This window comes from Esox lucius, chromosome 7, assembly GCF_011004845.1.
Source record: "Esox lucius isolate fEsoLuc1 chromosome 7, fEsoLuc1.pri, whole genome shotgun sequence".
Taxonomy (NCBI): Eukaryota; Metazoa; Chordata; class Actinopteri; order Esociformes; family Esocidae; genus Esox; species Esox lucius.
In genome coordinates this window covers 11,880,132-11,905,217 of record NC_047575.1, presented here as the reverse complement: position 1 = coordinate 11,905,217, position 25,086 = coordinate 11,880,132, and the positions used below count along the sequence as shown (strand labels likewise).

General features: G+C 44.5%; 1 protein-coding gene across 2 annotated transcripts in view; it reads right to left on the bottom strand.

Annotated features, from left to right (window-relative positions):
- The window catches only part of LOC105030442 (serine/threonine-protein kinase PAK 3), a 32,389-nt gene extending 10,114 nt beyond the window's left edge, over nucleotides 1-22,275 (bottom strand). The window contains exons 1-6 of one of the 2 annotated variants that reach the window (XM_010904315.5): nucleotides 22,048-22,275; nucleotides 3,542-3,735; nucleotides 2,999-3,099; nucleotides 2,633-2,786; nucleotides 2,443-2,480; nucleotides 421-483 (exon numbers count right to left, since the gene is read on the bottom strand). In XM_010904315.5, coding sequence (XP_010902617.3) covers nucleotides 421-483; nucleotides 2,443-2,480; nucleotides 2,633-2,786; nucleotides 2,999-3,099; nucleotides 3,542-3,713 — 528 coding nt within the window. In that variant the 5' untranslated portion in view covers nucleotides 3,714-3,735; nucleotides 22,048-22,275. The remainder of the gene's footprint in view (nucleotides 1-420; nucleotides 484-2,442; nucleotides 2,481-2,632; nucleotides 2,787-2,998; nucleotides 3,100-3,541; nucleotides 3,736-22,047) is intronic. The other variant, XM_029120845.2, reaches the window with a different exon arrangement.
- Nucleotides 22,276-25,086: the final 2,811 nt, after the last annotated feature.

Below are 25,086 nucleotides of genomic sequence, written 5' to 3'. Positions count from 1 at the left end.
ATGCATTCAGATCCAAACAGCTGATGGACTATAGAAGCAGGCACACTAGCTAACTGAGGAACATGCAGGAATTTGACAACCATCACTGCCCTCTTAGGCATGCACCCCTGCCCTGCCACTTTAAGGATGGGCCATTTGGAATTGTGTAAGGAAATGCTTACAGCCAAGTGGTGTTGAAAGAGAAACATCCATTACATGTAACAACTAGGCAATTCCAACACCCCGCCCGAAAATGGTAAATATAGGAAATGATCATATTTCTAAAATCTTAAACATTTGCAGATGGTAATGTAAATTTTTCGCCAATGTAGCCTGGATATGTTGGGCAAATCTAGCATCAACAACATTAACAGTTCAAAATGGTTCAATTTGGTGTGAAGCCAATGTGGAGGTATGTGGAAAGTAATATGGAGGAGTTACCTTGTCAAATAATGCGCTGCAGGTTCTAAGGCTGACAGGAGGCCCAGACGACAGCAGTCGGTTCTGAATGTGAAGGTTGAGAATGGGAGGATTTACTGGACACAGACCGACACAAAATTACAGAGCAATGGACCTTAGAGGAAGAGAGAGGGCAGAGGGCAGGGGACCGCGACTGACGGACGGACACTCGTTTCTCTCATCAACATCTAACTACATATGATCCTCACATATCAACTGAGGAGGGATTTTAATGGGGAAAAAGAGGTAGAAATAATATTTTGAAGACCATCAGCTGCTTGCCTGTCCTGCGGTAGTTGGAGATGGCAAGGAGATACTTGCAGGGACGTTAGTAGCAGAGCATTTCACTTCTGCTCAGTGACTGAACACATCATTTTTTTGTATTAAGAGGCTGACAGAGGTGGTGGGGGCCTCTGTCAGTCTTTATCAACACTACATCAGGACCCTGAGGGTGGCAGGGGCCTCTGTCAGCCTTTATCAACACTACATCAGGACCCTGAGGGTGGCAGGGGCCTCTGTCAGCCTTTATTAACACTACATCAGGACCCTGAGGGTGGCAGGGGCCTCTGTCAGCCTTTATTAACACTACATCAGGATCCTGAGGGGTGTGGGGGCCTCTGTCAGCCTTTATCAACACTACATCAGGATCCTGAGGGGTGTGGGGGCCTCTGTCAACCTTTATCAACACTACATCAGGACCCTGAGGGTGGCGGGGGCCTCTGTCAGCCTTTATCAACACTACATCAGGATCCTGAGGGGTGTGGGGGCCTCTGTCAACCTTTATCAACACTACATCAGGACCCTGAGGGTGGCGGGGGCCTCTGTCAGCCTTTATCAACACTACATCAGGATCCTGAGGGGTGTGGGGGCCTCTGTCAACCTTTATCAACACTACATCAGGACCCTGAGGGGGGTGGGTGCCTCTGTTAGCCTTTATCAACACTACATCAGGACCCTGAGTGTGGCGGGGGCCTCTCTCAGCCTTTATCAATGTTACATCAGGACCCTCAGGGTGGCAGGGGCCACCAAGCCAACATGGCCGCTGTTTGTGGAACAGCTTTCTCCTGACAACACTTTAGGAGTGAAATGGCTCCGACCTCACCGCTGAGCAAGAGTTAAAGTACCAACGCACAAATACTGAATGCCGGTGCACATGACCTCAGAGTCTTCCCTCCCAGTCCACCATGAATAAACACAGTCCACTGTCCAGCACACCCATGACAAACTGTTGTCTGTAGCATGGATAGGCAATAGGCAGCACGTGGGCTAAAACTGTCCTGCAAACTTGCCCGCCAAAGTTTAGGTGAAAAACATTATATACAGTACACTTAGAGGAAGGGGGTGTTGATTCAATATAATCAAAGTAAAGAGAATTAAGGATTAGCTCATCTGTTTTTGGGCTAAAAAAAGTCCCCATTCACCCATCCGACATCAAATGTGTCAGCGGTTGGATCTAGTTGCCCAACCCTGGTCTGTATCAACTTACCTGGCAGGTTATCAGACAGTGAGGAGATTCAAGGTTGAATTACTTGTATAGACAGTAACTAATACACAGCTATCTGCTTAGGGGTTCAAATCGAGATAAAAGTTTTCAAAAGGTATTCAAAATGACAGCTCATCAGTAAAACACTCTGAGACACTGTGGCAGCCCAGAGACAGTCATTTGGCTGAATTCCAAAGGGATGTTCAGACTCTGAGACAGTTGTGTGAGGTCAGGGGTTAATGTATTGAGAGAGCCATGTTTCTAGGTTCCTTTTTTGACAAACATGGGCTAATTAACGATCATTTTTACATTTTAGTCATTTAGCAGACACCTTTATCCAAAGGGTCTTACAGGGAAACCTTTCCCCAGGGCAATGTAGGGTAAAGTGCCTTGCCCAAAGACACAATAACAATTGGCCCAGCTGGGATTGAAACCAGGAACCTTCTATTTACAAGCCTGAGTCCCTAACCACTGAGCCACTGATAAGAAAAAGAACACTTTCAAAAAGAATGAGCACTTACCAGAGTGTTGGCTGCTATGTGGCCATGTGCTGATTTGTCTAAAAGAGAAAGGAATCATTGGCCAAAAGTCCTATTGTTTTATAGTAAAGACACATTGATAGAGATGCATGTGGGCTCTTCATCAAAAATATTCAAAACTTCTAAAAGGTGTGTATAATACAATATTGTTGCATGTTTTATGTTTTCTGACCTCCGGAGGTGAAGCTCATGTACTTCTGGTTGTTGACTGTCTCTTTGGAGTCGTAGAACTTAAGCACGTCTAGCACAGCCTGCGGGTTCTTCTTTTGCTCCAGCTTGGTGATGTTAGAGGTCTGGAGGAGACGCGCCCACTGCTCTGGGATACCCTGGAGGAGAGACATCCAACCACAGGTTGTAAGTTCAGGAAGGGGCACACTCTATGACACAGCAGTTTCCACTGCACGACCTTTCACGTCTGGCATACACAAGCAGCAGTAAGATGCCCATTAGATGGGGTACTCAGAGCTCCCACTGTACACCATGATTGTCTGTGATAAACTTAGTACTGAATAAATCTGTCTGTCATGGATGTACTTACAGTGAACTCCCCTGTAACAGCGTCAAAGCCGACATGTATGGTGTGTTCAAAGTCTGAAGGCAGGGAGATCTCAGGACGCTCCTTTTCCTTCTTCTTGTTTGCTGCAGGGGGAGAAACCATAGAGAACTCAGTGTATCTCCAGTATATCCACTGGGATTGGAAAGAGACACTTGTCGGAATCACTGTAAAAATTATCGGCGGTGATTCAAAATGTGTATACTATATGTTTAAGACTAATTTACTCTTAACAAATGGGTGCAGAGCAAAATGCTAAACACAAATCCAAAAATATCAAATGGATAACTCATCGGGGGCTCCTGGCACTAATAAAGCGGTGATGTGGGTATCACGGACAGTTCCTTGTCGTCATTGGACCTTGGTGGTGTTGTAATATGAGGCTCATCATTTCCTGGAAACGCTAAACAACTTTGGGCCTATCCTATTCTGTTCTAATGATTATGTGCGAGGGCCCAGGTGCTTCCTGATCAGGTCACAGGGGCATGACAAACTCAGAGTCCTGATTTAATCCAGACGTCTACTCACTTCTGTCTCCCCCAGGGAAGATGGAGCGCAGGCGGACCTTCTTGTTCTTCTCTTCGGGAGCCATTGGGAGAGGTCTGGAGCCGTGGTTTACTGATGAAGAGTCTCGGGAACTACTGTTCATTCTCAAGGGAGGGGCTGGTGGTTTCTCTTCAATATCGACACTATCGGACATCTTTAGTAACACTCACAATATCCTAGGGTGAAAGAAAAACAAGGGAACGTTAAGCATGGGGCTGATAGAAAATAAGCACGGAGTCTTAGGATCAACATGGAGGAAGAGAGAGAGAGAGAAATGCCTACAGGCTCTCCTCTGAGATTGTATCAAAATATATTGAAGCTCACCACTCCCTCTGCAAGCTGCTTTCAACTCATCAACATCCATCTCACATTGAGAGAAGTATTTTCATTCCAAACAACCCAATGAAGAGATGTGGGAGTGTTATATGGGTTTCAAACTCAAGTACCAATGCTGTAACACAGATGACTTATGTAAAAAGAAATTGTCAACAGTTCAACAAAGCCCACAATGTAATTGACTTTGAATGGCTGTCTCTCTCCAATCCTCAGTGGGTAATGTTTACAGTTGGTAGGAGCTTGAGCAGCCTGAAGCTAGCATGTTTAAATCGCCATGGGTCACAAGAAGGGCCCTCTCTGTGCTCCAGAGGGGGCATAATATCACGTAATCTGGTTTTACTTAAACCTACAATTTCCTGTCATAGTTTGGCTCTCTGGTTTCTAATCTCTTTATTAAAGGGCCTCTGGGTTCAGAAAGGGCTCTGTGTAATGTGTTATATCTGCTGGGTGCCAAGGACAAAAATTATCAAATCACAAGATTCAGGCTGGAAAACCTCTAGCTCCAAAACCATGTTTAAATCAAAATTACTACATTCAACAGAAGCTCTGAACTAAGTAGATTAAACATCTTTGCTGAGCTGCTGCTTCAATCCTAGTCTGCCAAAATGATGGCAAAAACTGTCAAGAAAATGTTTGGAATAGAGACAGCAAACCATCAAATTATATTAATGTTCGGGGAGATAAATCCACTATTAAACATCTGACTTAATCTACATCTGTGGCGCATCTGTGTACAGTTCATTTAGTAGTCAACATCCCAAACACCCAAACACAGTTTATAACCTACATTGCCTGTGTAACCTGATAACGCAGGAGTTGTCCAACCCTCAGTGCAGTGACAGACAGTCCCGGTTACAGAAAGACACAGACATTCAAATGGATCGATGCTTATGTAAGCCGTGACAGCGGGTGTTTTGGGAACATACCTCACCCTTTGCTGTGACCATTATGTCGGGTTACATTACAACACAGTGTAGGTTCCACTTTAAACAACAATCTCTCTCGTCAACTCCGTAAACAACTATATGAGGTAAACATTTTGGGCCAGCGATTTAGGACGCGTGTGTTCCGTGTAGGGCTACTTGGCTGCAAAAAGGGGCAAGGGGCTAGGGGCTAAGGCCAGTAGAAGAGCATGAAGCAGAAGGTTCCAGCATTGGGGCTTAATTTTCTCTGCTGCTCTCTTGTAATGTTATTTCAGCTGTGGACTTTTGAAGCTCTCTCTTGGAGCATCAGGACCAGGTTAATATAATGAGAGTGACAGGAGCTGCGGATAGTAAACACTGGCTCTGTAGGAGTGGAAGCATTGTTCAGTACCGCCAGCCGGCAGAGTGGACCCATGGTTAGGGATTCCTAGGACATCAGGAACATTTTGGCCTCTTTAGGTAATGTGGTGAGGGCTCTCAGATGACGATGGGATAGTCATCTGGAAGAATCTAGGAGGGTAAATCTCTGTAAGTGGAGCTTTGGTTCAAGACAATATACTAACTTTCACTATGAACCCTATACAATGGGGGGGGGGTGCAGCCATAGATTGAGTTCAATTACAGTAATTTCTTCTCCAATGTAAACAAGTGAAAGTCAATGAAGCACAACCTTAAAGATGACAGCACATTTTTCTCAGGCTGCTAGAAGTACACAAGTTAATGGGCTGTTTGGTGCTGGAATGGTGCTATTGATGTCCAACGGTTTTGTTCGACTGTGAAATTGCAAACGGAATGGAGAGGGAAAGAGTTGGGCTACGTGTTCATATTTGTCATCCCCTCTCTCATCCTCAGTTTCTCCATTCTTCATTTGAGGCTTTTTCACAGCCTTGCCCTGAGGCCCATCCTGGGATGTACAGTCCAACAGTCTCCAAATCAGGGCCACAGCCTTTCACAGTACAGACCTAGTACATTAGTGAACAAAGACAGGCAGGCAGCACAGTATTAATTCACTCCCGGACCACTGGCAATTTCTCACAAAGACTAGCATAGACTCTCATAGGCTTTGAGAGATAAAATGTCTGTGTGTGTGTGTGTGTGTGTGTGTGTGGATTTGAAGCCTATACGTAAGTGTTTGTGCAGAGTTTGTTACATCCTCAGTCGTCAAATATTGTTAGATCTTATCAAATCATTCCCATGAGAAACCACTGACTCCTGTCTGTTAGAGATTGGTGATTCACTCAGTTTGCCTCAGAAAGCAGAACTAAAGCATGTACATTTGTGTGTGTGTGTGTGTGTGTGTGTGTGTGGGTGTGTGTGGGTGAGAGACAGACAGGGGGAGAGAGAAAGTTTTCCATGAACTCAACTACAGTTAACTGTGAATGCTATAGTATAATACAGTAATAGCTGAAGAGAGAAAAGCCAGGCATTTCAAACCCTGAATTACTTTTTACGTTTCTAGTTGCACTGGTAAGCAGTTAATAATGACAATAAGGCAACACTCGGTTTTGTGGTATATGGCCAATAGACCACAGTTAAGAGCTGGATTCAGGTACTGTTTCGTCCAGCTGAAGAAGAGCCCTTAGTCTTGGTATGAAAGTATTCAGACCCCTAAATATTTTCAAAATGTTGTTATGTTACAGCTTATTCTAAAATGTATTTAATGTTTTTTCCTCATTAATCGAGACAATACCCAATAACACAATTCTTTACTTTTTACAAATGAATGAAGAAAATAAAAACAGAAACATTGACATTAGTGTTTAGACCCTTTGCTATGACACTGGTAATTGAGCTCAGGTGCATCCTGTTTCCATTGATCACCCTTGAGATGTACTACAACTTGATTAGAAAGTCTTTTGGAAAGGCACACACCTGTCTATATAGGCTCCCACAGTAGACAGTCAATTCAATTGAATTACCCAAAATATTTCTGCATCATGGAAGGTCCCCAAGAACAGTACCCTCCTTCATTCATAAATGGAAGAACCACCTACACTCTTCCAAGAGATGGCCATGCTGCCAAACTGAGCAATTGGGGGGGAAAGTGCCTTAGTCATGGAGCTGACCAAGTACACAATGATCATTCCAATAGAGCTTCAGAGTTCCTGTGTTGAGATGGGAGAACCTTCCAGAAGGACAACCATCTCTGCAACACTACACCCTGCAAGCCTTTATGATAGAGGGACATTCCAGAGGCCATTCCTCTGTAAAATGACAGCCCACTTGGAGTTTGCCAAAAGGCACCTAAAGGACTTTCAGATGAGAACTCTTTGGTCTGAATGTCAAGCATCACGTCTGAAGGAAACCAGGCAACGCTTTAGACTGAGGTAAAAATGGAGCAATGGTCGCACAGATCCTGGATGAAAACCTGCTCCTTGATGAAACCCTGTGCTAGAGTGCCTCAGACTGGGGTGAAGGTTCACCTTCCAACTGGAAAACAACTCTAAGCACACAGCCAAGATAATGCAGGAGTGTCTTCAGGAAAAGCCTGTGTATGTCCTGGAGTGGCCCAGCCAGAGACCAGACTTGAACCTAATTTAACATTTCTGGAGAGACCTGAAAATGTCTGTGAAGCTACGTTCCAGAACCAACCTGGCTGATCTCAAAGAGGATCTGCAGAGAGGAATGGGAAAAACTCCCCAAATACAGGTGTGTCATACCCAAGAAGACTTGAGTCTGTAATCACTGTAAGTACTGAGTGAAGGGGTATGAATACTTATGTAAATGTAATATTTAAAATTTTCTATATACATACATTTGCACACAAAAAAAATTCCTTAGATGGTATTGTTTGCAGATGGATGATGGAAATGTTTTTATTTAATCCATTTTTAATAAATCTGTAACATAAGAGAATGTGGAAACTTACTTTCTGAATGCACTGGTCAACAACAACATGACTTACTGTAAATGCCACAACAACACTGCAGTGAATGCTATCTACTTTTTAAGGTAGTGTTTTTATTTTACGGCATGCTGTAGTCTTGTTTTCAATGTGGGTGTGCCTGAAACATTCACCACAAAGCTAGTTTCTGCACTTATTAGGTGTGGTGAGTCACTCTATATCCCCCACCTGAAGGCGTTTTTCTGGATATACCTGAAGGCTCCTATTCGATTGTGTCACTCTCTGTTTGTGGAGTAAGAGATGCCATTAGTTTCACTTTTACACCCAACAGAATGCTTCCTCTGGCCATCACCTAGGAACAGCTTACACAGGATATCCTGAAATGCAGCTTTGAACAAAATTTTATGTCAAAAAAATAATCCAGTCCCAACACAGCATGGCTTGTGTAAGATTGACTACAAGTGGCTTATGCTAGTTGATGTCTTTGATCAGAAAAGTCAACTGATTTCCGCTGTCTCTAACCTAACATCACAAACATGCTCTTCCTCTCTGATCAGTAACTTATTTACTTCATCCCTGGAGGAAATGTTTGCCTGTCCAGTTAATCATTAAAACCTCCATGCTAATCTTTGAAGGGGAAAAATCTATACTATCATTCCCTGATGTCATCAGCAGTCAATTTAAAAGGCTAAATTTGAGAGACCTGCTACATTACCTTGTGGTAAAAAAGGTACCATGTTGACAAACCTGCTAAATAACCTTGTGGTAAAACAGACACATCGTTGGGAGACCTGCTACCATTCCTTGTGTCAAAACAGGCACAGTGTTGAGACACCTGCTACATTACCTTGTGGTAAAACAGGCACAGTGTTGAGACACCTGCTACATTACCTTGTGGTAAAACAGGCACAGTGTAGAGACACCTGCTACATTACCTTGTGGTAAAACAGGCACAGTGTTGAGACACCTGCTACATTACCTTGTGGTAAAACAGGCACAGTGTAGAGACACCTGCTACATTACCTTGTGGTAAAACAGGCACAGTGTTGAGACACCTGCTACATTACCTTGTGGTAAAACAGGCACAGTGTTGAGACACCTGCTACATTACCTTGTGGTAAAACAGGCACAGTGTTGAGACACCTGCTACATTACCTTGTGGTAAAACAGGCACAGTGTTGAGACACCTGCTACATTACCTTGTGGTAAAACAGGCACAGTGTTGAGACACCTGCTACATTACCTTGTGGTAAAACAGCTGTGTTTGCTTTAGATGACTAAAACAGTGTTGCACTGCAGTCCATACCGAGACCAGCCAAGTGACCGCTACAGTAATAACTCAGTCCAACCAGGTCCCTATTAGGTCAGCAGACACAGAGGATTGAAGAATAAGGGTTGCATCTCCCAATCACAAGGTTAGAGGAAGTTCAGAGCCTCATCGTGCAAGTCATCAAACAACACTTATGAATGTATCGTATTATTCCTTAAAAGGTAGAAGAGACAGTCCAGGAACAAAACCATGGCACAGGGCTTCATTGATGACACGTCTGACTTGATAAATGGATTCATTGACCTGTGGTTAGAGCTGCATGATACGGGCAAAACATTTACTGCAATTGCAAATATTTGTGTGACAAAACACTTGAGTAAACTCTTGGAATCTTGGAAATACAATGACTAGGGCAATGTAGTAAACAGGACTTCCTGGCTTGGAATAATAGGTATACTGTACTTGATGTAACTGAGCAAATATTAAAATGTACATTGAAACCAACAGTGAGCAGGAAGCACTGCACTGTTTAGGTGAAAGGTGGCAAGCAGCTGGAAAAACCTGAAGACACTAATACATTTGACATTACACACAGTTCAGATGTTCAAACATGTTATATACACTGATCAGCCATAACATTATGTCCACTGACAGGTGAAGTGAATAATTGATAATCTCGTTATCATGGCACCTGTCAGTGGGTGGGATATATTAGGCAGCAAGTGAACATTCTGTTCTCAACGTTGATGAAAAATTGGCAAGTCTACGGATCTAATCGACTTTGACAAGGGCCAAATTGTGATTGTTAGACGATTGGTTAGACGCATCTCCAAAACTACAGCCGTTGTGGGGTGTTCCCGGTCTGCAGTGGTCAGTACCTATCAAAAGTGGTCCAAGAAAGGAAAAGCACTGAACCGGCGACAGGGACATGAGTGGCCAAGACTCACTGATGCACATGGGGAGCAAAGGCTAGTCCGTGTGGTTCGATCCAACAGACGAGCTACTGTAGCTCAAAATGTTGAAAAAGTTAACACTGGTACTGACAAAAAATGTGTCAGGACACACAGTGCATCGCCATTTGTTGTGAATGGGGTTGCATGGCTGCAGACCAGTCAGGGTGCCCATGCTGACCCCTGTCCACTGCCGAAAGCACCTACAATGGGCACATGAGCATCAGAACTGGACCATGGAGCAATGGAAAAAGGTGGCCTGGTCTGATGAAACTTCCTTTTACATCACATGGATGACCGGGTGCATGTGCATAGCTTACCTAGAAAACACGTTACCAGGATGCACTATGGGAAGGACGCAACCCGGCGGAGGCAGCGTGATGCTTTGGGCAATGTTCTGCAGGGTAACCTTGGGTCCGGCCATTCATGTGGATGTTACTTTGACACGTACCACCTACCTAAGCATTGTTGCAGACCATGTGCACTCTTTCATGGCAACAGTATTCCCTGATGGCATCTGCCTCTTTACGCAGGATAATGCGCCCTGCCACAAAGCAAAAATGGTTCAGGAATGGTTTGAGGAACACAACAACAAGTTCTAGGTGTTGTCTTGGCCTCTAAGTTCCCCCGATCTCAATCCAATCGAGCATCTATGGGATGTGCTGGACAAACAATTCTGATCCATGGAGGCCCCACCTCGCAACTTACAGGACTTGAAGGATCTGGTGCTAATGTCTTGGTGCCAGATACCACAGCACACCTTCAGAGGTCTAGTGGAGTCCATTCCTCAACAGGTCAGGGCTGTTTTGGCGCCAAAGGGGGGACCTACACAATATTAGGCAGGTGGTCATAATGTTATGGCCTATCAGTGTATGTATATGAGTATTGATATGTCAATATTGCAATGTCTATGTGCATTCGATTACCTGTGCGGCAGTAACTCAGATTCCTGGTCCGCTATAAGGACTACATGACAAAGAATCCTACCAAAACACTTCCAGTGCCATAGGACATATTCCTGAATGGCTAAATTTGAGTCAACTGCTGGCATGTATCTGAACATTGTTGACATTTATACATATTACTCTGTAAATAACTACTGTAAACACAGAGCTAGAATCAATGTACCAGAAGTGAGAGTGCCTGAAAATAAAAGCAAGTGCCTTTCTCTGCTGGGCATTTAAGATTTCATCAGCAAATTTACTGCTGGGACTTCCCTTCCTTTCATTTCACTACAGCTAGTCATCTGACTGATAGTTGTGTCCCTGTGACAAGTCAACTGACTAACGACTGTGGTGCTCTGGCTAGTCACCTGATTGACGGGGTGGGCCTTTTGGCCAGTTAATAATAGGTGTGACCCTCTGGCTAGTCACCTGATTGACGGGGGTGGGCCCTTTGGCCAGTTACTTGACTAATAGGTGTGAGCCTCTGGCTAGTCACCTCACTAATGGAAGCTCCAGGACTGCTGAGTGGTCAGTGTCCACAGGGACCTCTAAAGATGGACGTTTCACAGCAGCCCAGACATTCCTTATCCTTCAGTGACTGCCGCATAAAACACTGACCTATTTACTGGTTAGATTCGCTCGGCAGACTGACAGGCAGACAGTTAGTGTACTCTGTATTTAACAATGCCTTATCGCTGTTTCTGTAAGCTGAGCCTGTTTCTCAGATCCCATCTAATGCCAAAAACATAACAGCAGAAACAAACAACTGTCTTTTTCATAGTCAGGTTAGGTTATGAAAGTCCTTTTTATATTTTTTATATTAAACTTTCCGGGAAGATTACTCATCAATAGACTTGTGAGACTTTCTGTGATTCATCAATACTTTTTTGCCTTCTATTTCTGCTGTTGGATTACTCTTCTGTGCATATGCAACATTGTCTAAGATGATACCACCATGCCCATTCACGCTGTGAGGAACTGAGCTGGACATGCTAACATGCCTTAAACCGCTGCTCCCCTTCTTACTTGAATTGGCTACAATACCTCGTGGGGTTACGACTGCCACATTACGATACGACGTCTAGACAGAAATAGGAACGTAAATTTAAAAAAGAATAACCCAGACAGCCAGCCACACACACCGCTGCATACTGCCATGGCCCACCCAGTCTCAGACATTCCTGGAGATGTTCTCACTTCCATAAACTATTAATATATCCACAAAGTGCAGTTATTTTCCCCGCTCTTTGGCGCTGATTAAACATTGATGTTGAATGTGCCTGGCTAAAGCAGGACTGAGATCTGGAACCCACGGCGGCCTGGTGATGGGGTGAGGATGGGGGAGGGCTGGCTGTAGAAGCCTCCCTTAGCTGAGCTTCACTGAGCAGGACAGGCTGCCTTGGCCTCCAGATCTGGCTCAGGCTCACAGCTCCATGGAGCAGGAGGACTGTTGGATGGGTGGGCAGGGAAGACAGGCCAACAAGGGAGAAGGACTCTATTGGACTTTGAAGAGGCATAGCCAGGTTCTCGTCTACTCTAACTATGTCAGGGAGCATTTAGGACAATCAATTATTACCTAAACTGACCAGCTGTTTTGAATGTCTCAGCAGGATTGGAGTTTTCACGTGTATGTCCCAAAGGTATTTTTGCTACATTATTTCCCAGCCTCGTCTGAAACAGCCTAAGATTTCTCCCTTCAGCCCATACACTGATCACAGCAGAAAGTAGAACACCTCACACAGGCCAACCCATAGCAGATGTAATCACTATACAGCCCAAACCCTCACCTCTCGCCTGGTCTCATCTCTATACAGCCCAAACCCTCACCTCTCGCCTGGTGTCATCACTATACAGCCCAAACCCTCACCTCTCGCCTGGTGTCATCACTATACAGCCCAAACCCTCACCTCTCGCCTGGTCTCATTACTATACAGCCCAAACCCTCACCTCTCGCCTGGTCTCATCACTATACAGCCCAAACCCTCACCTCTCGCCTGGTCTCATCACTATACAGCCCAAACCCTCACCTCTCGCCTGGTCTCATCACTATACAGCCCAAACCCTCACCTCTCGCCTGGTCTCATCACTATACAGCCCAAACCCTCACCTCTCGCCTGGTCTCATCTCTATACAGCCCAAACCCTCACCTCTCGCCTGGTCTCATTACTATACAGCCCAAACCCTCACCTCTCGCCTGGTCTCATTACTATACAGCCCAAACCCTCACCTCTCGCCTGGTCTCATCTCTATATAGCTCAAGCCCTCACCTCTCACCTGGTTTCCCTTTCAAGGTCACCTGGGAAACAAGGCTGCCAGAGAGCTGTTCTGCAGAAGTCATGGAAGGAATGAAATCATAATTGTATCCCCCTCTTCTATTTAACAGAGACTGGAAACAAAGCTGACAATAAGGGTCTCTGACAGAGACATGTCTAGTTTCTAGGGCTGGGAATTTCCAGGCACCTGGTGTAAGATTATCATAAACATGAAACCTAGTTGCCAATAGAATATGATTTTATGGCATTTTAATGTTCTAACATATGAAAAGAATAAATAATAAGAATGCTAACATTTTGTTTCAGTCTGTCAATTCTGTACAGTGCATTATGGGGGTACACTGCTTGCCTTTTAAGGCCTATAAAAACCTGACCATGAATGGAAGCCCTACCTTCCAGGTTATATAATCGCAAGTCAGCCTACATCAATTATTTGCTCTTCATCCAACTGAATGGAAAGTCTCATACTTTTTCAAAGAACAAGCTTCTTTTTCTTAAAAAAAATATTTACTGCCTGCTTAGGGTCAGCTTCTTGGCACGGTCCTTACTGTGCCAAGATTTGTCTCTTAAAGCTTGTATGGTAAAGCGTCCTGGAAGTAGCATAGTAAAAGCTCCCATTGGAATAAGCTGACAAAGACTTCCATGCTGGGTTTGTTTTCAAGACCAAGTAATTTGCATCTCCCCCAATGATTCCCCAAAAATCTGCCTGGTGTGTCCCCGCTTGGGTCATGCTTCTGCCACCCTTGTCTGTCCGCGTTTGTGTGATTTCTTTCCCAGTTACAATGAAGAGAGAGGCAGTGTTAGTTCAAAGGTTGAAGACATGAATACCTCTGCTGCCCCTGAGGCGGTGGCCCCTTGTTGCCTTTACAGCTCAGACAGGCAACGCTGTAGTATTCAGAGGCCTGTGAGTTATTAAATGGAGGAGATACCACCAGAGTATTCACATGAGTTCTTTGTAGGCGTAGTTGGGAATCCCCTACTGAGCGGTCACAGTTTATTGACCTATGCCAGAGGGTTGCCGTGTTGGAATGGATAGCAAAAACACTTCAGCTGCGTTTTCAGGCAAAACGTGCCTCGAATTTCTCCTGACTTCATGAACAAGCTGTAGGTTACCTTGGTGTCTCCACTCTGCTACGTTAGGGAATCTGTATACCTTAAAGGCTGGATGGTATGGAGCAGACAAGGCCGGTTTCCAGTAGAATAGCTAGCTAGTTACTTATCGCCAAGAGCGACTACAGGGCTAATTTAATCTCCTCCCTCCTTTCTGAACATTATCTTTCTCAGCAGACCAGCTACAAGCGGGGTATTGCATCAAGTGTGACGATGTGTTCCCTCAAAAGACATGGGGTCTATAAGCCTTGATTCTTGAAAGAGGGAATGAGGTGCAACACATTGTTGGCATCAAGGTGCAGTGTAAAGCAGAATTGTGATTATGTAATCTGAGAGGGTGGCTTCCAGTTCAGCCTCCATTGGCATGTACATTTAGTTCAGGTGTGCACGGCCCTCCAGAATGACTCAAACCAGCTTCAACAAACTGGGTTCAGATATAAAGTTGTGGTGCAGGTCGGGAAACTAGTTCTAAAAATAAAATTTCAATAATAAAAAAATTATACTGCATGATATATAATCCAAAAAGTCAAAACATGTCACACTAGTGATGGGGAAAAGATCAATAGTCACATGTCACAAAATATAGAACTCTGACTCTCAGAGGGCAACACTGATCCACAGAGTGCAGACCTATCACATCTCTCATTTACGTTTTGATTAGGCTATCCTTACTATTTACTACAGTTATGCGTCATGCTAGTTAATTAGGGGTACCATGCAGAGACAGCAAAGTTAACGTCAGATGTCTATCTCAGTTCATTATGTACAGATAATCATGTAACTGAAGGAAATATGCATGAACAAGTGAGATTCTTTCATGCTGTCCAGAGATCCCCTAGTAATGGAATAGATAACTGTCTCCATGTGAGTCTGATTCCGTACCATCTGTCTGTGTGCCTTGACCCCAGTCTTTGTGGGTGTCTGCAGGGGAGGGAGATAAGCAAAATTATATTTTAATTTTTCACACCAGGACATTTGTATTACCTGAATGTGAAACAGCACAACTACTAGCACCCCGTGTTTTGACCTTGGGACATCAGCCTTTATCTCACCTCCTCCAAGGGCTCCGCCTCATCCTCTAGTTGCAGCAGGGACACTGCTTTGCATATGCTAAACATTCGTTAGGATCACAATGAGCAACAGTTAAACTGCCGCTTAGAACAGGTGACAGGTGTGTGAGTGTGTGCAGTTAACACTTCCCTTAAGGGATCTAAGACCTCAATGAGTCCCAAGGTGGTTCGCTACAAAGGAAACGGAGTATCAAATCATAAAAGTACACTAAACAAAAATATAAACACAACATGTAAAGTGGTCCCATGTTTCACAAGCTATTATAATAGATCCTGAAATGTCCCACAAATACACAAAAACAAATAGTTTAGGATTCCCTGTAGATTTGAAGCCTATGTATTTATTTCAGTTGACTAATTTCCTTTTTCATTAACTGCATCTTGAAAAAGTAGCAGTTTGCGTTTGTATTTTCATTCAGTATATTGTATGTCTGCACCCAATGACAGATAGTTTTCCACTGAATAATGAAATAATAGCATTATAATTATTTCAGGCAATTCTTTCTGGGCCATTTGTGTCACCGTGATCTCTGTCCATGAGTATACTGCGGAATTGTGATACTAGTATTCAGAGAAACACACATCTGTTTAGGGACCATGTCTTGGTTTACTCTACAGAGAATGTCATCTCTATATTCACGGAGCAGAGAGCTGGAAAGAACACAAGAACCCACCATTTCCATAAATAGACAGAATTCACCGGAAGGATTTGTCCTCTGACCAACGTTCCTCTAACATCTATACAGAAACATGCAGCTTCCCTTCATAGAGAACCTAACCAGACACTGGCATAGTACACTGTGTGTGTGTGTGTGTGTATGTATGAGTATCTCTAAGAAGTAGGGTATCCTTTTCAAAGCCCCTACAAATGATACAGTGTTTTTGGCTCACGGTGATACCACTTGGTAGTTTGCCCATAACATCATCTATGGTGTTGAAAGAACACGGCTTTCAAGGGGTTCATTTCAATACAGCCAAACCAACCTCATAGTGTGGGTTAAATGACAGAACACACATAGGTATCTGGGTTGAGCATCAAATCCTTGTCTGTTCCCAAACCAGGAAGCCAAACCTGAGGATTTTCTATATACATTCAGAGCATGAAGCCAGATCTGTAGGTCTCCTATACACATATTGGCTCAAGTCTCTCACTGTAGACTAAAGATGCAGTCTGGAATATATGTAAATAAGAAACATATTGAAACCTATCCTATCTTTACTAGACAGACACTCATTCTGATTAACAATTGGAAGAGGGCTTCCCAGAAGCAACTGTCACCAGAGTTCAGCTTTAGCACCCTACACAGACAGACAGCTTTAGGGACTCTCTCTGTCTGACCCAGACTCTCCAGATCAGTCTCTCACAACCAGTTACGGACAAATGACAGTGTTAGTTTCAGATTCACTTTTTTTTTTAGGCAGCCCTGCTCAAAATCTAACAAGGAAGTGGATGATTTTTAAGTATTAAAATAAGAACGATGCCATTTAACAGATGCTTTAAGGAGTGTAACAGTCAGGAGTGCATACATTTGTATGTACGGTTCTTCGCTGAAACTGAACCCAATCTCCTGGCCTCCAGGAACACTAACACGTACAGTATATCCCAAATACGCTGTATACATTTGCTAGGAACGTGTCAATGGATTATTATCATTGATCATGTTGTTATTGTCTTATCTTTGCTCTTTTACAGCATATGGCTGTTCTATATGAGGGAACTGTCCTGTTAGTTGGCACTGATCCATGGCTTGATATTCTTTGCTCTGCTAAATAACATGAACCAAAAAGCTAGCTATGTTTCAGAAATGTCCCATTCCAATTAGTCACCCTAGAAGTGAGAGTACTGTTGTGGGAATAGGGTTGAATATCTCCAGTAGTGGTAGTAACCTTGCTGTAATGGGATTAGGTTGCTCTCGAATCAGCAGAACTGTTGTGGTAACAGGAGTTGGTCGTGTTGTGTTGCTGACGCTATTATTAGTGGTAGTAGTGTATGAAATCACATGGCAGGGCAGTCCGTGGATGAAGGTAGGCCTTGTGAAGTGGGCCTAAGGCTAATGGGAGTGGAGGGGGGGGAAATCCTTTTTTAAACCATACTGTTATTTGCCATCGCTGCTTTACTCCATAAACATCTGCACGCCACCAGTTCTCCCCCCTAATGCCACGATTACAGGAAGTGATTGCTGTGGATTTAGAACGGGGAACTTTCGTAAAAGCATGGTTAGCTAGCTAGCAGTCAGACAGTGGTATGTTTCCATGTGTCCAATGCTGCTCCGACGGTCATCCCCTCGCTGGCCGCAATGTGGTCAATGTGTTCGGGGGAACATTTGATTTGGTTAAATCTGCGTCGGCTCTCATGGCAGCAGATGATGGATCTTTACACAGCCAGCCCTTTCCTCAAAGATACCAACGTTCCTAGTGTGCCACAGAAAAAGGAGGGTCTATAGTGGAGTACGAGCCATCCCCCCAAACACACCCATTAACACTGAACCACCACCCACAGCAGACAGTGAGCGTGGGGATTAGTAGTGTGTGTGTCAATGTGTCAGTGTGCTTCCTCCACCACCCGCCACCCCCACCCTCCCTCAGCAAAATGGCCAGATGGCTCTGAAATCCTCCGTGCTAATCCAGCAGACGGGCGCTGGGGCCGACAGCACCTGGCACTGCGGCTCCACGCGCACACCGCGCCTCGCCACAGAAACACGACACCCTCCCCAACACCGGGCCACTTCGCCGTTATGCTTTGGCCGAAGCGCACGGCGCGCTATAACTGTACGTCGGGCTGTCGCCACTTATGAAGCTCTTGTGGTGTCGCTTGCTGTCCCGAGTAGATTCTATGTAATATCACATTTCAGGTGGCCAGCTGACAGGCTGAAGGCCCTGGTTCTTCTGGAGCTTTTGTTGGCTAAGGTGATGTAAGAGAAGCTCTGTGTGTCGGGTTACATACACTGACCAACCCCCATCTTGTCTTGAAGGAACACAGGGCCGTACTGGTAGGAAAGTTGGGAGAAGGATTTGTTTATGAATAGACTACTACAGGCTAACACGACTCCTATCCTGATCTCTTAATCTCATCTCTTAATTCACTCTTATAATTGGCCGCCAACATTCTCTGTTCTGTAAAATCAGCTTGTCTGTTAGTTAGTTGTAGGAGACGCTACTGAATTACTACCCTTTAGTGACATGACGAGCCTACTGCAGAGCATGATGGGAATGTGGTCCCTCAGGTCAGGGGGTGTGAGGGGAGATAACGGGGAGAAACCTGAAACTTATAATAATCCAATAATAACAGCCCCCAACCTAACAGACACGTACACACACCATATGAAATGATTCCCTTAATCACCATTTGTCCTTCCACAACGCCAAGGAAAGTGGTGGTCTGCCATGTTCATCCAGAGCCACACCAGTGAAACAGATCACAATTAGCCATGGATGTATTTCTAATAGGGATAAATATAAAGCGCTGAAATATTAGAGGTCATAGGTGTTAACCACATGCATTAATGGGTCTGAACGGAGGCTACGAATACCCATTAATGGGTCAGAACGTAGGGTACAAACACCAATTAATGGGTCAGAACGTAGGGTACAAACACCCATTTATGGGTCAGAATGTAGGGTACAAACACCCATTTATGAGTCAGAATGTAGGGTACAAACACCAATTAATGGGTCAGAACGTAGGGTACAAACACCCATTTATGGGTCAGAATGTAGGGTACAAACACCCATTTATGAGTCAGAACGTAGGGTACAAACACCCATTTATGGGTCAGAATGTTTTGTACAAACACCCATTTATGAGTCAGAATGTAGGGTACAAACACCAATTAATGGGTCAGAGCGTAGGGTACAAAAACCCATTTATGGGTCAGAATGTAGGGTACAAACACCCATTTATGAGTCAGAATGTAGGGTACAAACATCCATTAATGGGTCAGAACGTAGGGTACAAACATCCATTAATGGGTCAGAACGTAGGGTACAAACACCCATTTATGGGTCAGAATGTAGGGTACAAACACCCATTTATGAGTCAGAATGTAGGGTACAAACACCAATTAATGGGTCAGAACGTAGGGTACAAACACCCATTTATGGGTCAGAATGTAGGGTACAAACACCCATTTATGAGTCAGAATGTAGGGTACAAACACCAATTAATGGGTCAGAGCGTAGGGTACAAAAACCCATTTATGGGTCAGAATGTAGGGTACAAACACCCATTTATGAGTCAGAATGTAGGGTACAAACATCCATTAATGGGTCAGAACGTAGGGTACAAACATCCATTAATGGGTCAGAACGTAGGGTACAAACACCCATTTATGGGTCAGAATGTAGGGTACAAACACCCATTTATGAGTCAGAATGTAGGGTACAAACACCAATTAATGGGTCAGAACGTAGGGTACAAACACCCATTTATGGGTCAGAATGTAGGGTACAAACACCCATTTATGAGTCAGAATGTAGGGTACAAACATCCATTAATGGGTCAGAATGTAGGGTACAAACATCCATTAATGGGTCAGAACGTAGGGTACAAACATCCATTAATGGGTCAGAATGTAGGGTACAAACATCCATTAATGGGTCAGAACGTAGGGTACAAACATCCATTAATGGGTCAGAATGTAGGGTACAAACATCCGTTAATGGGTCAGAATGTAGGGTACAAACATCCATTAATGGGTCAGAATGTAGGGTACAAACATCCATTAATGGGTCAGAATGTAGGGTACAAACACCCATTAATCAATCAAAGCTGGGTTTTCATATTCACAGGCTTTTGACTTTGAGTTCTCTTAAACAATTACCTGTTTTTTTATGAACTGTCTTATCTGTTAATAACCTTTTGAGATGTCTGTCTGCATGGATGAGTGAGAGAGAGCTGTGTTCCTGTGTCAAGGCCCAGTGTCCTAAACTCCCAACACAGCCTACCTGAGACATGGGATGAGACACTGGGACAGACAGAGACAATAATGGGATGTCCGGAGGGATGAAGACCTTCCTCAATAAAGACCTTCTACACAGAGCCACTGCTCCTGTCTGTCCTCCCATCCTCTGTCTGTCTGTCCTTATGCCTGTCTGTCTGTCGTCTCTCCATCTGTCTGTCCTTATGCCTGTCTGTTGGTCATTCCCTGTCTGTCTGTCGTCTCTACATCTGTCTGTCCTTATGCCTGTCTGTTTGTCTTTCCCTGTCTCTCTGTCGTCTCTCCATCTGTCTGTCCTTCCTCTGTCCTTCTGTTTCCAAGCAGGAACCTGAGGAACGCCATGACATTAAAGGTCTTCAGTTCCCCTAGATAAAACTTCAGACAGCTGGTCTCATCAGTGTTTCTATGGCATTAATAGGTTATAGAAAACAGGGAGTTGGAACGGCCAGCTGGTGTCCCGGCCATGAGCACCTTGTCTCTGTACAGTAAAGATAAGAGGTCCACTTGACAGCTGAAGTGGTTGCTAATGTTATGGGAAACGTTGATAGAAAACAACAACACTGAGGGCATGTGAGGTCTAGAGGCTAGGTCAGTCCTGTTCAGCTGTTCTCTGTGAGGAGCAGTGAGAGAGAGAGATGGAACAGGTGGTGTGGACGGGGGGAATCCTGAAAAGATGTAAAACTCCTGATGCAAAAAGACACACACACACACATACACAGACGAACACACACAGACAGAAATTAGCACCTCCCCCTCTTCCTCGTTCGAGCATCCTCCTCCTCCTCACTCCGTCATCACCCAGACGCCTCTCCCAGAAGCCTGTGCACCACACAAACATGGCGATGACTGTGCTTCCAGAAAGATGTGGAATGTCTCACCCATCCACTCAGCCCCCATCTATCCTGCCTTGACACCAGCATGCCAATGGACAGCGAGCCAGCGGGATGGAGAGAACGCATCTGACCGACCGACCCAGTCCCCCTCCTTGCCTTCCCCCTCTTTCTCTCTCTCAGGCAGGATCTCTCAACAGCCCCCACCCCCATCGCAGTCAGGTGACCAGATGCTGTACATCTCCCTGTGTCACCACTGCCGGCAGGGCCGCCATGAAAGAGCCACACATCCACGTTTAATACAGGAAACGGAGAGACAGAGACTCTCACACGGCTCCCCGAGTTCGAGCGGAGGGAGGGGAGGGAAAGAAATCAATGGCATATAAATCCCTCCCTGACAAAAAAGCGCTTCTCAAGGCAGCAGCCCTGAGATAACAAAGGGCTGTTCCTGCCATCGTAATAACCGTGGCTCACCGTCCGTCCCCAAAAACACAGCCCTCACTGGCCCCATCCGTGGCACCTCAACGGCCAAAATAGCGTTGCATCTTTTCGTTTCTGTGTTAACACTGCAGCTGTCCCCATGCTACAGCCCGGCACATAGACACATGAGCACACAAACAAACAGATGTCCACGCACAACGAGACAGCCCGGAAAAAACACCACCTATTCAGGCTCTCGCATCAACAAAGATGCTTTCTGTGAAACACAAGGGGGGCGGGGGGGGGGGGGTCTGGGGGGGGTCCATGAAATAGACGAGGGAGGGGTTGATAAGACCGAGTTGGCCAGCAACGGCATCCATAGCCAGTCTTATGCAGGCATTCATTTCTTCTCCCTCTCCGTGATACAGGCAACATGGATCAACACAGCTGCCTCCTCCTACTCCTCCTCTCCTCCTCCTCCCTAGCAGGGCAGAATGCGGGGAGGAAGAAAAAAAAAATGCTACAATGCTCCCCCCACCACCATCTATATCCCCTATTGCATACACAGACAAGGGATTACCTGAAACACGTCTTGACATTCTCTTGCTCGGTTTGTAGCCTTTGGATCCTGTAGGTTGGTAGGTTCATCCTCAAATGTACCGTCCTACTGACAGTTTACGGGCAGGACTGCCATTCTCTTGTCAGACCGGTTCCTGACCCCAAACTCAGGCTTGTTCGGCAGGCTGGATGCTTCACTGGCTGTTCGCTGTTCCCTAGCCCATGATGTCATCCGCCCAGCTCAGTCCATTGGCTGGGAGGCTGCATTATAATGAAGGCAGGAGCACTGGGGGAGGAGGCACAGAGAGAGAGAGAGGGAGGCAGACACAGTTGGTTTTTTGTTTGACAGACCAAACCTGCTCAGCGAGACACGGGAGGAAGGGCAGATACCATTTCCATATATTCATGTTTTTATTTCACTATTTCACACTGTCAGAGATGAACCACTAAGATATATATCACTTTTCCTCATGTTGCTAGTTTCATCTGTGGATTACCCTTAGTGTTTGAAAATGTAATGGAGGATTAGCAGAAACAGGCTACTTCCCAGAAGTATGTTCATTCTATGTAGACCTACAGTTACAATAAATCCCTAACCAAACAACGCATTCTGTGTTATTACTTATGGCAAAACCTGACCTGCATCAATGAACACACAGTTGATAGGAGTTCCACAGTGTCTGGTTGAATTTAAAGTGATATGACATGCTGCAGAAAGTTGTTGACTGTTTGAATGACAGTTTCCCTTCAGATCCTTGACTGTATCCGTCTTCAGGGGGACTATAACTCAGTGTAGTTGTCCCCCAGACAGATAGATAACATATTCTGTATACCCTCCCTCCACCTCCCTCTCTCTTTCCCTCCCTATCTGCAGCCTTGCCAGGCTCAGATGGATGCTATTTACCTCTACAGCTTCCTGAAGGGGCGGGGACGACAAACCACACACTTTCTCCTTTTGCCCTAATTTGCCTATGATGTCATCTTTTTCCCTTTGCTCACCTGCGATTGGCTGGCTGGCCCAGCATCTGCTCAGATCTCAAGGCTAGCGCTTCTTGCCTGAGGTGGAGACCTATCTGAGGCACTCTGAATCACGGCTGGTTGTCGTGACAACCTGTGTAATGTCGATTCCTCGCTGAGAATAACATGGCTGTTCTTTGACAGTGCTCACTTCGATGGACGGCAGGGATATTTGAGGGGCACCTCTCATCCTTCCGAGGGCCTATGGACACCTCCCCAATTAAAACCAAATAGAACCCATGTAGATAGAGGCCTTATCATTAATACTGGTTGTTAAGGGTGTGAAAGAGAAATAGAGAATTTGGAATTTGGAAATAATTTTTATGTAAGTTATGGTTTGTCTCATATTAATGAGGACACTGAGAAATTATTCTACAAAACATCAACAGCATGGTATATTTAGCATGACTGGACTATGGCTGACGTCACAGATAAGTTGCAGCAGGCTAAATCCATATCTATATCCAGGACTTCTAAATATAGCCATTTAGAAGGAAATATATTTCCAAAGTCAGCTTCTTTCTAAAGCCTTGGTGATTGATTTATGTAGGTAATTAAAGCAACATGAATGCAACTTGCGGAGCACTTTCTATGGAGAATATGGCCATTCATCCAGCAAACACTGAGATGCACAAACACAAGCAAAACACACCAGTAACATACTTTGCATCTGTTATATCCTGTTATGTTGCTGGCTAATAATAAACTAACTGACTAGGTTCTATTTTACCAAGTGCTACTTAGATAGAGAGCAGAGCAGAGCAGATATATCCCAGCTGCAGACAGAGAAAACCAGAGCCTCTTTCATATATATTGAACAGTACCATTCAGACACTTATTTTAGAGCACTGATGCAGAGAGATGAAGGGGATTTAGCTGTCTCCCTACAGTCATAACTAAGTGAAGAAGAAGACAACCCTTTCAAACTGAAGTGAAACTGCACTGGAATATACATAGAACAACAACAGGAAATAAAAAAAACTGTCAAAATTGTTACTAAAATAGTCTTGCTTTTAAAACCCATGCATTTTCAAAATCGCACAACTAATGGACATTTTACCAACTTTACAAAAACAAAATACTTCCAGACAAAAATCACTGGGAAAAACATCAAAAAATACTTATTAACGTCTCAGTTAGTTGTGCCTTAAACCAAAGTCATTATAATCTCATTGATCCAATTAGTAAGATCCCATCTTTATTCATCTCTCTCCCCATAGTCACACACACAGAGACATACACACAGACAGATACACAGACATACACACAGACAGATACACAGACATACACACAGACAGACACACAGACATACACACAGACATACACACAGACACACACAGACACACACAGACATACACACAGACACACACAGACAGATACACAGACACAGACAGACAGATACACAGACACACACAGACAGACATACAGACACACACACAGACAGACACACAGACACACAGACACACACGCACACAGACATGCACACAGACAGACACCCAGACAGACACCCAGACAGACATGCACACAGACAGACACACACACACAGACAGACACACATACAGACATATACACAAACAGACAGATACAAAGACAGACAAGCAGAGAGATACACTGACACACAAACAGACAGACAGATACACAAACAGACAGATACACAGACAGACAAGCTGACAGATACACAGACAGACAAGCAGACAGATACAAAGACAGACAGATACACAAACAGACAGACAGACAGATACACAGACTGACAGATACACAAACAGGCAGTCAGATAGACAGACAGATACACAGACAGACAGAAACACAAACAGACAGACAGACAGAAAGATACACAGACCAACAAACAGACAGACAGAAAGATACAGACAGACAGACAAATAGACAGAAAGACATGCCCCACTGTGGTGCATACATTTTTTTTGACCAATGCTTTTTACCAAAACGATGTTTAACTCACTATCCGGCATGATGAGGCTGGGTACCGTTGGAAGATGGCTGCTGATGAAACAATACCCAGCTAGATATCATGAGAAGAAAGCAC